Source organism: Schistocerca gregaria, chromosome 9, assembly GCF_023897955.1.
Source record: "Schistocerca gregaria isolate iqSchGreg1 chromosome 9, iqSchGreg1.2, whole genome shotgun sequence".
NCBI classification, from domain to species: Eukaryota; Metazoa; Arthropoda; class Insecta; order Orthoptera; family Acrididae; genus Schistocerca; species Schistocerca gregaria.
Window position 1 is genome coordinate 146,978,966 of NC_064928.1, and position 17,370 is coordinate 146,996,335.

At 41.0% G+C, this 17,370-nt stretch overlaps 1 protein-coding gene across 25 annotated transcripts in view; it reads left to right on the forward strand.

Moving 5' to 3' along the window:
- Positions 1 to 17,370, forward strand: part of LOC126291683 (uncharacterized) — a 348,608-nt gene that overhangs the window by 280,749 nt on the left and 50,489 nt on the right. For all 25 annotated transcript variants that reach the window (XM_049985282.1, XM_049985285.1, XM_049985288.1 and 22 more), the window contains 3 exons: positions 168 to 404; positions 7,155 to 7,337; positions 7,418 to 7,585. In XM_049985282.1, coding sequence (XP_049841239.1) covers positions 168 to 404; positions 7,155 to 7,337; positions 7,418 to 7,585 — 588 coding nt within the window. The remainder of the gene's footprint in view (positions 1 to 167; positions 405 to 7,154; positions 7,338 to 7,417; positions 7,586 to 17,370) is intronic.

Below are 17,370 nucleotides of genomic sequence, written 5' to 3' on the forward strand. Positions count from 1 at the left end.
AACAATGACGGAGTGATGATTTTTAGGAGAGATGTACGGCGCTATATTTTCCTGCACATCTGTGATTGTGTACTCCGTACGATACTGCATGTCTGCACACACTTGTCAATCTCAGTGTAGCAAATAGTTTGTTTTCAGAACTAATTACTTTCTACGTCTCCTTTCAGGTAAAGTCAGATGGCTACCGAGAGGACAGTGAGGATGACGACAAATCAGTCATCATTGTAGCTGAGCGAAATCCATGCTTCAGTCCGAGGTCTCCGAGCTATACACCCCCGGATCTCAGAGCTAAGAGATCGAGTACTGAACAGTGTGGGTCTTTGACAGTTGAGAATGTTGCTAAGCATAACAATTTCTTGAAGAATAGTATTTCTGGCCCATCCTCATCGTCATCTTTGTCATTGGTAAGCATTTGACTGTGGATCTTAATATATAGCGAGAAGCTTATTTCCTCTCTGTTTTAATTACATTCATGACGTGTTTAATGTACGACTGTATTTTTATGGCTGCAAATGATACTGGCACTGTTTTACAGCAGTAGTGGTAAATAAGCATCTCACTTTAAGGCTAAGACACTGTTTATGCCTTTTGGTGCCATGCATCTCTGAAAGTGGTAACTGACAAACTATTTTAAGTCATATTGTAGAATTGTAACCACAAATTCATTCACAGTGGATTTGCTGATTAAATGATTCTAGTCGCCTTTCTGGAATTATTTCATTACAAATGTCTGTCAGCTCTCTCTCCCTTGAAGATGTAAATCAGAGTCCGGCTGGATGACATGACATCTCTGGCAAGGATCTAGAATTGGGTGACTCTTAAGTGGACATGGGATTAGAACTGTCTTTTGGGCACCAAAGAAAATCAGATGGATAACTGTGAGATGACCAGCATACAGCTCTGTCTCGAATGTTGTCAGTGCCTCTTCACAGCTCACCTACCACTCCAACTGGCTTTTTAAGGGATAATGGTGTGCCCACATCACACCGAATGTGGCAGTTTTTTTGGCAAAAATAACATCACACCCGTCCTTGTATTTTGCAAGAACCGTGTGAAAAATTACATTTCACACAGCTTTCAGCTACTTCTGAACTTGATGGGCTGATACTTTCTGGAGATGTAACTCATTCCACATCTACATATACACACATACTCCACAAGCCACCATACAGTGTGTGGTAGAGTGTATGTTGCATCACTGCTTGTCTTTGCCTTTCCTTTTCCACTCGCAAGTGGAATAAGGAAAGAACGACTGTCTTATGCATTTGCACATGCCTCAGTTTCACGGTCCTTATGCTCAGTGTATGTTGGTGGCAATAGCATTATTCTGGAGTCAGTCAAAAATGCCAGTTCTCTAAATTTTCTCAGTAGTGTTTCACTAGAAGAATATCATTTTCCCTCTAGGGATTTCCATTTGAGTTCACAATGCATTTCCGTAATACCTGCTTGTCTATTGAACCTACCGCTAATAAATCTAAGCTAGCCGGAGTGGCCGAGCAGTTCTAGGTGCTACAGTCTGGAACTGCGCGACCACTACAGTTGCAGGATCGAATCCTGCCTCGGGCATGGATGTGTGTAACGTCCTTAGGTTAGTTAGGTTTAAGTAGTTCTAAGTTATAGGGGACTGATGACCTCAGAAGTTATGTCCCATTGTGCTCAGAGCCATTTGAATCATTTTTAATAAATCTAACGGCAAGTCTCTGAATTGTTTCAATGTCTTCCTTTAATATGACCAGGTGGGGCTTCCAGATACTCAAGCAGTACTCAAGAATGGGTCACACAAGTGTCATATATGCCTCTGTAGACAAGCTACACATTCCTAGAATTCTATCAGTAGTTGATTGCCTTCTCTACAACCGACCTGATTGGTTCGTTCCATTTCATATTGGTTTACTACGTTACACATAGATATTGAAATGACATGACTGTGTTGAGCAGGACATCTCTGATAGTTTATTCAAACACAACAGAACTGTTTTTACTTCTCATCTCCATTAACTTACATTTTCCTACATGTAGAGCAAGGTGTCATTACTACACCAAATAGAAATTTTGTCTTATGTTGTCTTGTACCCTTCTACAGCCATTTGACAGTGGCAATTTCCCATACACTACACTGTCGTCAGTATAAAAGACTTTGAGCCACTCACATAGTTCAGGATGCATTCCATATGCTTGGACCTTTGTAATGGAGCACTGTGTGTGTGTGTGTGTGTGTGTGTGTGTGTGTGTGTGTGTGATTGACTGATAACTCCCATAACAGTTGAGTCCTGAACATCTTTTTACAAGATCTCACATAGTCTTCAGAAAAAGCCAGGGATCAAGGTGGAAGCAGTATTTCTTGTCCTCTGAAAAACTTTTGACTCTCTATCTCAGCTACAATTACTGACAGAGGTATGGTCATATGAAGTATGAAGCAAAATTTGTGACTGGGTTGAGAATTTCTTAGTAGGGAGGATACAAGAAGTTGGATTGGATGAGGAGTCATGGCCAGATATGTGAGTAACTTCAGGTATACTCCAGGGAAGCAAGTTGTGAATCCTGATGTTCATGTCATATATATACGACCTTACAGACAACATTGATTATAATCTCAGACAGCTTACAAATGATGTCAGTTATCTATAATGATGGAGTGTCTGAATGGAGTGTCTGAAATGAAGCTCCACAAATATTCAGTCAGATCTGGAAAAGATTTCAAAGTGGCGCAAGCATTGTCAACTTGTTTTAAATTTTCAGAAATATGACAGTGTATACTTCACAAAAAAAAAGGAAAGAAAGAAAGAAACAAACAAACAAACACAGTACACTACGACAACAATATCAGTGAGTCACAGTTGAAAGCGGTTAACCCTCACAAAAACTGGGATGTAACAACCATTTGTAGGGATACAAAATTGAATGGTCACGTAGACTAGAGTTGTTGGTAATACAAGTGGCAGACTTTGGCTCATTGATTCGATAGGAAAATGCAGTCAGTCTACAAAAGAGGTCACTTACAAAATGCCGTAGTCATGCATCCTAGAACATTCAGGACCCATACTAGATACGACTAATGAGGGATATTGATGAAACTAATGAATTTTTCAATGTATAACATAAGTGGACAGATAAAAAAGTTACCTACCAATCAGCGGCAGGAAGACACACAATAAAAGATATTGAAGTTTGCAAGTTATTGGAGCCTGTGGCTCCTCCTTCCAGCAGGAGGGCTGAAGTTTAAGGAAGAGGCATGAAGGAAAAGGACCAGAGTGGCTTAAGAAAAGGGGAAGAATTTGTAACAGCCACCCAGAACCATGGATTACCAGAGACTTACCAGACAGGATGAGAAGGAAAGATTGATTGCTAGGGACTGCACTGGACAAAATTTGAACACCTGAGAGCTTAAAAGTGGAATATGGGATAATACACAAGAAAGAGTTACTGCCAAAACATTGCGCTCAGTGCATTATTTGCAATAGAGGTGGGTGAGGGGCAACAAAAAATAGACAGGTCAGGAAATGGAAGATAAAACAGAGTGAAGAAAGGAGTAGTTACTGTGAAGAAATGCTGAGACTGAAGAAATTAACATAGATCATGGTCAGGTGGGTGGTGAGAACCATGGTTTTGTTTTAGCTCCAGTTCCCACCTGCGGAGTTCTGAGAAATCGGCTCCTGGGGGAATAATCCAAATGGCAGGTGTAGTGGAACAGGTACTGAGGTCATGACTGTCATGTTGTAGAGCTTGCACTGAAACAGGGCATTGTGTGTTAGCAGTATACACCCTCTGCCTATGCCCATTCATCCTAGCTGATATCTTGGTGGTTGTCATGGCATTTATATGACATGTTTGTTTTGATAGTACGAGTTTTGCCAGTTTCAGGGGAGGTGCAGGTAGTAGGAGGGTGCATAGGGCAAGTCTTACAATGGGAATGGTCACTGGGGTAGAAGCCATAGGGTAGGGAGATGGGTGCAGAAGGATGCATAGTGTTTGACAAGGATGTTACGGAAATTGGGAAGGCGATGAAAAGCTATTCTAGTTGTGGTGAGAAAAATGTTGGTCAGAATGGACCTCATTTCATAGCATGATTTCAGGGAGTTGTAGTCTTAAAGAAGTAGCTGAATTAATACAGTCAAGGCTAGGATAATACTGAGTGAAAAGTGGTGTCCTCAGCTGTTTTTTCAAGGGGTCAGCAGTACCAAGATTTGATGTGATGGCCTGTGAAATGTGCTTCTGAACTGGACTGATGGGGTAATTACATCCAGTAAAGGCGGAGATGAGAGTGGTTGTGTATTGCTTTAAAGAGTCTGCATCGGAGCAAATACGTTTGGCCTGGAAGCCAAGGCTGTATGGGAGGGAGAACTTGACATGGAAAAAATGGCAGCTGTCAAATTGAATAATGTTGTTTGTCAGTATGTTTAATGTGAACTGAACTCTGTAGCTGACCTTTGGTGAGGATGAGATCAACATCAAGGAAAGTGATCTCATCGTCACCGAAGGATATTATGAATCACAGCAAAGAAAATAAAAATTTATTTCTTGTGAAACACAACTAGCTCTGTATTCCAGCAAAGTAATGATACTACTGATATGGATCTCAAATTGATCCATGTTCCTAATGTTCAAGAGGCTGTCAACACCATTCATCACCAGCATCTACTGAAGAAATTGTATCTTTATGAAGTCTCGTCTCAGTTGCGCGATTGGATCCATGATTTCCTGTCAGCTACACCTAATCTGCATTGGTATTGTACAGTCCACCATAGGCTGCATGGTGGAGTACCATTACTAGTCATGTTCTTTTCTGTTCCACTTGCAAAAGGAGCAAGAGAAAAACAACTGTCTGTGTGTCTCCATATGAGCCCTAATTTCTCGTATCTTATCTTCATAGTCCATAATGTGCAATGTATGTTGAAGGCAGTAGAACCATTCTGCCATAAGCTCTAAATTTTTTGAATAATGTTCCTCGAAAAGATTGTCGTCTACCTTCCAGGCATTACCATTTGAGTCCCTGAAGTATGCCCATAATACTTGCATGTTGTTCGAACCTACCAGTTACAAATCTAGCAGCCCGCCTGTGAATTGTTTTATTGTCTTCCTTTAATTTGGCCTGGTATAGATCCCAACACTTGAGCAGTACTCAAGAATAGGTCACACCAGTGTCTTATATGCGGTCTCCTTTACAAATGAACCACATTTTCCCAGAATTCTCCCAATAAACCAAAGCCAATCATTCGCCTTTCCTACCACAATCCTCACGTACTCGTTCCATTTCATATCACATTGCACCTTTACACCCAGATATTCAAACGATGTGACTGTCAAACAGGGTACTATTAATGCTGTATCCAAACATTACAGGTTTGTTTTTCTACTGATCTGCGTTAACATACATTTTTCCACATTTAGAGCTAGGTACCATTCATCACACCAGTTAGAAATTTTGACCAAGTCATCTTGTATCCTCCTACAGTCACTGAACTTCGACACCTTCAACCGCAAATTGCTGCCCATCTGGTCCACCAAATCATATGTGTATATAGAGAATAGAGAATAATAGTGGTCGTTCCCTGGGGCACTCCTGATGATAACCTTGTCTCTGACGAACACTCATTGTTGAGGATGTCATACAAGCAGTTACAACTTAAGAAGTTTTCCAACAACCCACGTACATGTGAACCTATTCCATACACTCGTACCTTCTGTAATGGCTTGCAGTGGGGCACAATGTCAAATGCTTCCCAGAAATATAGAAAAATGGAATCTGCCTGTTGCCCTTCATCTATAGTTCACAGTAGAAATGTGAGAAAAGGGCAAGCTAAGTTTTCCATGGGTAGTGCTTTCTAAAACCCTACTCATTCATGGGCATAAGATTCTCTGTCTCAAGAAAATATATTATATTTTAACTGAAAATGTGTTCAGGGATTCTGCAGCAAACCGATGTTAGGGATACTGGTCTGTAATTTTGTGGGTCCTTTCTTTTGCCCTTCTAATATACAGGACACTTGTTCTTTTTCCCAGGCACTTTGTGCTGGGCGAGAGATTTGCAATAAATGATAACTAGGTAAGGTTCCATTGCTGTAGAGTACAAAGATCATGAGAAGATCAAAGCCAATTGCAAGATGAATCACACAAGACATCTGTATGGTCCAAAACATGCCAATTGACTCTAAATAATGGAAAGTGTGAATTCAGTGAAATAACGAAAAATGTAAAGTCATTCACATAAGTAGTGACAGGAATATTTTAAATTTTGGTTACATGATAAGTCGCATAAATCTAAAGGCCATCAGTTCAGCTAAATACCTAGGGATTACAATTATCAACAAGTTAAATTGGAATGATCACATAGAAAATATTGTGGGGGAGTTGAACCAAAGACTGCATTTTATTGGCAGAACACTTAGAAGATGTCAACAGATCTACTAAAGACGCAATCTACACTGCTATTGTATGTCCTCTTTTTGAGTACTGCTGCACGCTACGGGATCCTTACCAGATAGCACATTGAAAAAATTCAAAGAACTGCAGCTCGTTTTGTATTATTGCAAAATAGGAGAGCAAGTGTCACAGATATAATACAGAAGATGGGTTGGCAAGTATTAAAATGATGTAGTAGAAGAGGTTTGTCTCTCAGTATTGTACATGTAGAAATGCTCATAGCTCTTGATGTATGCGTTTTACCGCCCAGGTATACTAGAGTTTTTTGCTTCATATGTTTGTTGTTGTCGTATCCATAAATATTGACCATTCCTCCTGGGACGCCCTTTGAGGGGAGAAATGGTCATTAAAATAAAACATGAGAACTCAGATCTAGCACGGAAACATTTAAGTGTTCATTTTTCTTGCACACTGTTAGAGAGCGGAACAGTATAGAAATGCCTGAAGATGGTTCAGTAAACCTTCTGCCTGCTACTTAAGTGTGGTTTGTGAAATAGTCTTGTAGTTGTAGATGTAGCGATGAATGACCATTGGTTGGTGATCTGATTTCATTGTTTGGCATAACAAGAGGCTTTCTCTGATCCTGAGAGATGTGTGACCTGCCCTTCACATCCAGCATTCCCCTATATGTCACTCTTTCCTTCTTTAGGGAGAAACTGGCAGTTTCAAAAGGTAGCTTTAGTATTTTTTTCTATTTTAAGTTAGTGAGGAGTTGTTGTTGTTGTTGTTCACAGTGTGGCTTGAGTGATTCAGACGACGATGCGTCAGTCTGTTGCGTCTCAAGGGGTATGGTGACGCCAAGGAAAGGACCGGACCGGGAGCCTTCCTTTACGGAGGCTTCTACACCCAGGACAAATGGTGTTTCGCCATGCCTCTCTCCTACAACAAAGAGCAGATCGAGGTGTTCGTCGCGGAATGTGAGTGACAGATACTGGTACTTGCAGTCTTGTGTTGCATAATTTCATTTAAATTCACTAACTTGTCGTATGCTTTGTAGGAGGATAATAGCATGACAGATTTGCCAACATGCTCGGCTACAAAAACCCACACTGTCATTGGACAGAGGAATGGCGCAGAAATGCTACATCTGTTTGCTTCCCCAGCGAGTTGTGTTACAGATGAAGTTTCACCTGTTTTGAACAAGAGGAGGAATCCACCATTTAAAGTAAGTAAAGGCCCGAGATGATGATGTATGACCTGATATTACATTGCCAGGAGTATTCATAAAATTTTAATTCCCACCTCAGTAGAAAAAAATTCTTCCTCTGAGTATTGTATGCAATCCTAGTACGCAATGAAAACTCCGCACCGCAGTACCACGGCACGCTGCTAGAGGAGATGAGCCAATATGGCACATCACATTGATAAAGCAGGGTATTGTACCACAATTCATTTTTGGTAGCACACCTTTAAATGTCTGGATTGGCCCGATACAGCTTAGACATTTCCACAGAAACCAAAAGTACAGTGCTATACAATGATGTGCTTTTATTGACAGGCTTGTGCCTTTTTGATTCAGTTCATTGTGTGCTACAATACTGTGGTGCAGAGGTTTCATTGTGAACAATGAAACCTCTTGCAAGCAAATAAAAGATTAATTATGTAACTTCACATTTTCCAAGTGATAATTAGAAGTTCGATTACCTCTTGTATGTAATCTAGAGAATCCAACTGAGGGGAGTCTCATGGACGTGGAAGGAAATCAGAAATGAACTCTTGTTTCAGATAAAATATCCCAGAATAAATTAGCATTATAAAATATTATATAAGAGAGGGAATATTAAGTATAATAAAAAATGTTGGAACTATAGGGCACAAATACTTTTAGGCTATCCATAGTGTTCACCTCAGATATTTCGGGAGCTGTTTAAAATATTTCAATTTGGATTTCACCAAAATAAGTTGTGAAAAATATGTATTATGAAGACACTATCCTGGAAAGCGGTACTAGCTGCAAGTTGCCTATCCAACAACTTCCAGGAGCAACAAAAATGTTTTTCAATATTTGCTGTCATTATTGATTAAATTGAAAATGCTGTTGTAATTTACTCATTTTGAGGTACAATCTTACGTTAAAAGTTTAGCACGATGAAACATGTATCACAGCTAGAAACTGTATTCATCTTGAGGCAGCATAATTGATGGTGCACAAATACCCGGACTTTATTCCTCTAGTATTTGAGAATGAGAGCACTTAGCTACTTCCAACAAACTTTAAGCATAATTTAAAGCCTTTTCTAAACTTTTTCTCACTTACTTGCTTTTTGGCAAATATTTAACATGTTAACACATTTGTAAAGTAGACAGACATTTGAAGCTGTTTTACTCAAGGCTATTTGATTCTTAGAGATCCATGGTTTACTGGCTTCTCAGTAAATGACATATCTCTCTTTTTGTAAGTACATTAATTACAGAAACATTGGTATCAACTTTGCTTTTTAAAATGGAACTATTGTTATTTATGCAGATAAAATCTCATTTCTAAAAGAGATGAATTAGATAGTGTTTCATACTTGAAAATTTGATTAGTAGTTGCGAAGAAATTACAATCTTCAGAACAGCAGATGATGATATATGGAGCTCCTGTGTCAGGCTGATGGGATGCTACAGTGTGCCACAGCTAACAGTGGCTACTTACAAAAGTGCAATAGTGGAGGAAAGTTTAATTTAAAACAGATACTAATCACACTTGCCTACATGTGGTTGGAGTGACACACTAAACTGTGGTAACAATTTTTATCTCATTCCTTCCACAGACTTGAAAGATAGGTGCACATAAACAATTGAATGGATCTGTAAAACAGCATTCAAAATCCAAGCAATGCTGTACTGACTTCCAGAGGCATGCTCAATCTCTCTGGATCTGACGTGTGAATTATGAGCAATAGCCAGCAAGTTAAATTTCATTCACTCTGCACATTGCAGGCGTGTTCTTTACCCTCTGTCTGCTATTCTGATGCCTTTTCAATAACAATTTTTTGTACATTCGCTAACTTGTAATTCTTGTCGGACAATGTTTGTTGTAAATTTGTCCTCTTCGCTTTCCTTCTGAATACTGTTTGAAGAAGTTGTGTATCTGGTTTCTCTCATGCTGTGAAAGAAATTCATTTTTGAATCCAAACAACATTCAGTACATGCGAATGATACAGAAACAATGGAAACTACATTCTGTCTGCGTCCCTTTTATTTCAGTATCACCAGTGTGCTACTCTCCGTTTTCTCCTCATCCTGCATGCTGTATCTCCTTATTTTGGTAGAAAATTGAGAACTTCTGCATAAGACAGCAGTCAGTGTCATGCCCAAAACAGATCAGTCATACATTCTAAGTTGCTGGAAGAACATGACAAGTTATGGTTTCTAAAGAATGGCCAAAAAAAATTGTATCACTGCTTACAAGAATGTGATGGAAGAGACATGCTTATCAAGAGCACCTCTAAAAATTTTTACATTTTTAAACCTTAAAGAAAGAATAAAAGACCAGAAACTTCAGTGACTTGTTACGGTTTCAAAAATGATGCACCCCTTCCCCCCAGGGAGCTCAGGGCTCTTTCACGAATTTGTGTGTGGCGCACCTGGGGCCCTGAGCTATTGCAGCCAATTCTCCCTTCCCTGGCTGCATTTCCTTTACCCTGCCCTCCCTTCCTATCCTCGCTCCTTCCCTGTGCCCCCCCCCCTCCCTCCCCCTTCTCCTTTCTTAGTGTTCTGATTTATATCAACCGGGCTATCATCTGCTTCCCTGTATTGCTTGCAATTCTGTTCCTTCTGCCTTTTCTTTCATCCTTTTTGACATTTAGGTCCCCACTTGAGGTTTTGGCCTCCATTTATAAATTTTCTATTTTTAGTGTGAGCTATTTGGGGAAGAACTCCCTTCCTAACATCTATGGTGTGGATTCCCCTCCCCCCTTCCTTCCCCACTGTAGTCCCCCTTCCACCCTGCTAGGTCACCAGCATGTGTAGCCAGTCTCTGTGGTGGGGCTGTTGTGTACCAATCGGGCTGAGCCCCTGACTACACGGGAATTGCACTACTGATACCTGATCTGTTACCTCCCCATGTACCGTATTTACTCGAATCTAAACTGCACCTTTTTTCTGGTTTTTGTAACCCAAAAAACTACCCGCAGCTTAGAATCGAGTGCAAAGCAAGCTGAAGTTCTCAAAAATGATGGTAGGTGCCACCACAACTAACTTCTGCCGTCGAATATATGTAGTGCTACATAGGCATGCTTTATAGGCACAAAGATAAATACTGGTGCCAAAACCTCTGCGTCAGTAAATAAATTTAATTAAAAAAAAGGGTGGAAGACGAGCTTTTTTCTCTGCCCCGAGTTTCGACCACTGCATTTTCATACATTATCCAACGAAGTAAATACAAATTCCATATTGTTCATCTTCGAATGTAGCAGAATTCCAGTGTACTATGAAAATCCAACTGGCAAGACTGTTTGGGATGTTTGTTAATATGGCCAACTCTACGTTCTGAATTTTTTCCTACCTGTGAGAAGAGATGGTTGCTAATAGGAACCTGATGAAATGTGAATCACATGCAGTATTCTCTTCACCATAAGAATAATATGAATATAAACACTTGCATTCTTTCGTGTTTGCTGCTATGTCATTTAAATCCTGTCTGCCTAATAAACTACAAAACTAGAGTGAGACAACAGCAAATGCGGAAGAATATACATATCATGTCATGTTTATATTCTTATGCCTAATAGTGATACAGTCAGAAATGAAGCACAGCAACTGACTAGATTTTTAAATCTAAAATGACTCTAATTTCTGTGCAAAATTTGATGTACTAAAGAAGCGGCCACAAAGATTTCCAAACAGTGAAAAATTTTTGCCTAACTCTCATTCAGAACATGTTCTATCGTACGCAGTCTATTATTTGGTTCTTGTTGATCATTATCAAAGAAAGCAGCAGTGTAAGTAACAACAAATAGCAGTCTCTTGCCATTGTTTCGCTAATGAGACGATTCCTCTCTCTCTCTCTCTCTCTCTCTCTCTCTCTCTCTCTCCTTTTTAAAAAAAGGTGGCAGTAGCGCGCGCGTAAGCAAGCCATGCTGTGAGGGGCGACAGGCCGTAAACATGCACTATCAGAATGCGACAAACAATGCATGAACAGTACAGTAATGAATTTTCAGCTTAGAGTGACGTAAACATCTATAACAAGGAAGACGGCACATATCAGATCAAAGCAAAATAAGCAATCAATTCAAACCAGACGAAGCATGAGAAAAAGGAAGGGTACCCGTATAAATACGGACGGAGTGCCTGACGCATAGCAATGGCTACCTGGTAAAGCTTAACTGTTAAGCTTACGACTCGAACCAAACTACTGTACCTGTATCGTCATTCATTCGACCTGAATTGTCTCTCATTACAATGGACCAACTTTGTTTCGATTTGGAGGTGGAGCCTAAAACTTTTCTCTCCCCTTGAACTTCGAATCTCAAATTTCAGGTGGGGCTTGGATTCGGGAATTTTTTTTTTTCTTTTATTTCGAGTCTCATTTTTCAGGTGCAGCTTAGATTCGAGTGCGGCTTAGATTCGAGTAAATACGGTATGCCAAGGAGTGGTTGCTTGTCTTCTTGGAACACTGGAACTCCCGTGCGGCCCTTGCTGTGGGTGGATGACACCTATGGGGAGAGCCCCTGATTGGAGTGGATGGTATGACCTCGCAGCCTTCCCCTCTGCTACCCTGTCTTTACTAGACAAAGCCTTTGTTTTTTGTGGAGAATATCGAGGACAAGTTTGCTGAATTGGAGTCTATTAGTAAGATGCTGTCAGGCACCCTGTTGACCACAGCCTCTTCTGCCACACCATCTGCAGCTGTTAGTGCTTGTGATCGTCTTGGCAATATCCCAGTGTCTATTACTCTCCACCAATCTCTGAACATGGTCTAGGGAGTGATTTTTCATAGGGACCTCATCCTGCAAACTGATGAGGAACTCTGGGCTAATCTGAAGTGAAGCAACGTTCTTTTTGTTCAACATGTGCAGAAGGGTCGCCAAGACAACCGCACTGATACTGGTGCCTTCATTCTGTCTTACAAGGGGGATGCCCTCCCAGAGGAGGTCAAAGTTATGTGCTACAGATGTGATGTGAAGGCATACGTCCCACCACCCTTGAGGTGCTTTTGCTGCTTGCGTTTTGGGCATATTTCTTCCTACTGTACCGCAGACCCCTCTGTGTGGTGACCGTGGACACCCACTTCATTAGGGAAACCCGTCCAGTGTCACTTTCCTCCACTTTTGTCTGTTACACCCTTTCCCCCTTCCTTACACCAGCTGCATCCCCCTCCCTTCCTGTGCAGTTCCCACATCTGGGAGCCGCTCCCCCTCCCTGCCTGAAAGTGTGTTCCCCTTCTTCGGCACCTGCTAGTGATCGGGCTCCCTCCTGAGACCCCTCTCCCTGTTGTCTCTCAGGCCAGAAGACACCTACCACCATTATTGAAACAGTTTGTTACCTTTTAAAAATATTTTATCATCTTTTAATCACATTTTTAAAAATATTTTGTCACTTTTCTTACCTTTTCCAAGTGCCACCATGCCTCATCACCCTGTAAATACTGTACTTACTCTGATACTAGTAATAGAATTTTGAAGAATGGAACAATATTGATTCAGTCATTTTTAGAACTGAGCAAAAGTTGGGAATTTGTATGAGCGCTGATAACCGCGCAGTTGAGTGCCCCACAAACCACACATCATAATCATCAGTGCTGAACCACCAACAAGTGTCAGTGTGTGAACCATTCAACAGAACATCATCGATATGGGCTTTTGGAGCCGAAGGCCCATTCCTGTACCTCTGAAGACTGCATGACACAAATCTTTATCCCTCACCTGTGCCCATCAACACCGACATTAGACTTTTGATGACTGGAAACTTGCCTGGTCAGATGAGTGTTATTTCAAATTGTATCGAGTGGATAAACACACACGAGTATGGAGACAACCTCATCAATCCATGGACCCTACAGGTCAGCAGGGGGCTCTTCAAGCTGGTGAATGCTCTGTAATGGTGTGGGGTGTGTGCAGTTGGAGTGATATGGGACCTCTGATACGTTTAGACACAACTCTGGCAGGTGACATGTACATAAGCATCCTGTCTGTTCCTGCATCCATTCATATCCATTGTGCATTCCGTTGGACCTGGGGAATTCCAACAGGACAATGCGACACTCCGTATGTCCGTAATTGCTACAAAGTGGCTCCAGGAACACTCTTCTTAGTTTAAACACTTCCACTGGCCACCTAACTCCCCAGACATGAGCTTTATTGAGCATATCTGGGATGCCTTGCAAAGTGCTATTCAGAACAGATCTCAACCCCCTCATACTCTTACGGGCTTATGGACAGCCCTGCAGGATTTACGGTGTCAATTTCCTCTATCACTACTTCAGACATTAGTCGAGTCCATTCCATGCCATGTTGCACCACTTCTACATGTTCGTGGGGGCTCTACACAATATTAGGCAGATGTACCAGTTTCTTTGACTCTTTAGTGTATGAGGGTAGGAAAGGTGGTCGGCCACGACCTTCCTTGAAAGAACTGTCCAGATATTTGCCTGGAACGATTTAGGAAAACTATTAAAAATATGAAGAAGAATGGCCAGACAGAGCAAACTCCATCCACCCAAATAGGAAGGCAATGTCCAGATATTTGCCTGAAACGATTTAGGAAAACTATTAAAAATATGAAGAAGAATGGCCAGACCGAGCAAACTCCATCCACCCAAATATGAAGGCAATGTCATAACAACTGCACTGCCTCATTTGGTTAGTCCCTATTACACTGTTCTTTTGATCATACAAAGTTTCTATCAGATAACTTATAATATGAGGGTAAGTCAATTATTATCCGCAAAGTAGCTATAAAATTTTATTGTAATCAAAGAGGAAACTTACAAGAACATTATTTGTCAACATATTCTCCTTGCCTTTCGACGCACTTGGTCCATTGTTGTACAAGCTTCCTGATGCCCTCATAAAGGAAGGTTCTCGTTGAGCTGCAAGGCAGGAATGCACTGCTTCTTTCACTGCTTCATCCGAGGCAAATCGATGGCCCCTTAATGCCTGTTTGAGTGGACCAAACCAGTGATAATAAGGGGACAAGATTGGGACTATATGGAGGATGATCCAGTGCTTCAAATGAGAGTTTCTGGAGTGTTTCATCAGCGTAGGCAGCAGTATGTGGATGGGCATTGTTGAGCAACAGCACAACTTTTGACAGCAATCCTCGGCGTTTGCTTTAAGTTGCAGGCTTTAGCCTGGCAGTAAGCATCTCACTGTAACATACACTGTTTATTGTTGTGCACCTTACCCCATAATGTTCCAGTACTGGACCTTGTGCGTCCCAAAAAACTGTAAGTGTCAGTTTTCCTGTGGACGGTTGGGACTTGAACTTTTTCTTGCATGGGGAATATGGATGTTTACATTCCATACTCTTTCGTTTACTCTCCGGCTTATAATGATCCATGTTTCGTCACCAGTAATAATCCTGTCTAAGAAGTTGTCCCCTTAGTTACCATAGCGATCCATATGTTTTTTTTTTTTTTGCAGATGTCCAAGCACGTTTGTTTATGCAACTGTGAGAGTTGTTTTAGGACCCATCTTGCTCAAACTTTATGAAACCCAAGTCTGTTTTGGATGCTATGTAGGCAGAACCATGACTAATTTGCAGACGATGTGCCACCTCGTCAATAGTTAATTGTCTCTCTAAGAGAATCATTTCGTGTGAATGCTCAATGGTTTCTCATTTGTAGTGGTAAACGGTCGTCCAGCTCCTTCATTGTGCACAACACTTGTACAACCATTTCGGAATTTTTCAATCCATTAGTAGACACTCCGTTGTGGCAGAACAGTGCTTCTGTACTGTACTGAAAGTCTTCGATGAATTTTGGCCGCTGATGCGCCTTTCGATCACAAAAAACGGATCACTGAATGTTGCTCTTCTTCGGTGCAAATAGACAGCGGAGCAGCCATGATTAACAGCATGGCAGTGATAATGAAACTAACCCAGCAGCTTGAAAATTGGAAAGATATCGCACCAAATAAACAAAGCATGTGTCATCAATCTAAAATGACAAATAAACAAAAATATAACTAAATTGCGGAAAATAATTGACTTACCCTTGTACAAAACATAACTTATCACTGTGTACACTGGTGACGCCTGGACCACAAATGTGCTGTTATGCTTCTTGCACTCCAGTCTGTCCAGAAAATTAGCTCCAGGCCCTAAGTGTGCAACTTTGCCACATGCAAGTCTTTGTGTCCTCCCTTCATTCCTTCTGAAAAACTGAGTCAGCATCCCCCCATAGCGCATGAGATTGGAAAATCAGAAGGCATTACTGTTACGCTTTATACATTGAGTGAACAATTTTGTTGTAAAAAGGTTTCTTTGTTATCATGTGCTATATTTGGAGTCGCGAATGATGGCATTTGAGTTTGTGCTTGTTCAGCACACCTAAACCGCGAATTCTCTGCTAGCCGGTGAGTGAGTGTCCAGTAGTGTACTGCGCACTCTTCTCTGAATGACGTAGCTAATGTGTGCATTAAACATGATCGTAGCAAATTGTTTGGTGAATTTTTATTCAATTTTTTGAGAGTTGTCATTACTGATGATGGTGCTGAGTGATGAGCATGATGAGCAAGGTAGAGATATAATTTGCAGTGTATATGCTTTCTTCAAGCAGAAAGCATACGCATGTGTGTACCGCATCTGAGTTTGTGCTTGTTCAGCACACCTAAACCGCGAATTCTCTGCTAGCCGGTGAGTGAGTGTTCAGTAGTGTACTGCGCACTCTTCTCTGAATGACGTAGCTAATGTGTGCATTAAACATGATCGTAGCAAATTGTTTGGTGAATTTTTATTCAATTTTTTGAGAGTTGTCATTACTGATGATGGTGTTGAGTGATGAGCATGATGAGCAAGGTAGAGATATAATTTGCAGTGTATATGCTTTCTTCAAGCAGAAAGCATACGCATGTGTGTACCGCATCTGCCACTGGGAGTCATCAGCAGTGCAGTCACGATCCATGCCTCAACATGCTATCATTAGTAGATTACAGGGTGTTGCAGCTGTCCCATTGTGTTTTTAATTTCTACTCTGTGGTCCCTAAACAATCTGTAATTGTGTAGTATACATTATGTTGTAACTGCTTTTTTTAAATAGATTTATGTCAGCAGTCTCTTTTTTTATCTCCTTTGGTAATTTACTGTACAGTTTTATTCACTGATAGAAAATACTGTTTTGAGTTTTTTTGTTTGTTTCCTTTGGTAAATGTAAGTCCAGAGTGGCTCTTGAACCATTATTATGTATAGAACTGGCTAATGATCATCATCATTGTCTTGGGCCTTTGTCCCACTTCAACGGGGGTCGGCCCTGTTGCTATGGACTTCGCAATGTTAGTGTCAGAGGGTGGTTGGATGCCCTTCCTGTCACCACCCCATACCTCCCAAGATGGAAGTAGTGTATCCCAGCTGTCTGTGTCTACTGTAAATCATTTTCAAGTGTCTGCGAGTCATGTAACTGAGTCGGGACAAGGGGAACAGCCCAGTATTCACCTAGGGGATGTGGAAAACCACATCTGGGCTGGCCAGCACACTGGCCCTCATCGTTAATCTGACGGGCAGATTCGATCCAGGGCCGGCGCGCCTACCCGAGTCCAGAAAGCACTGCATTAGAGCTCTCGGCTAACCTGGTGGATATAGAACTGTTAATGATATGTGCAACATATTGATAGATGACATCTACTTATTCAGTGCAGTAAGGACACACTGTTTTTTAATGTTCTTTGCAGTGTGTCTTATTTCTCTATTTTTCTGTCTCAGCTGCACTGGCAATTTGGGTTAACAGTAACTAGCTTGGAATATGTGTGTTCATTGCTGGACCATTGTCTGAGTGATTAATGAAATAATGTTTGTACATTTTGATCT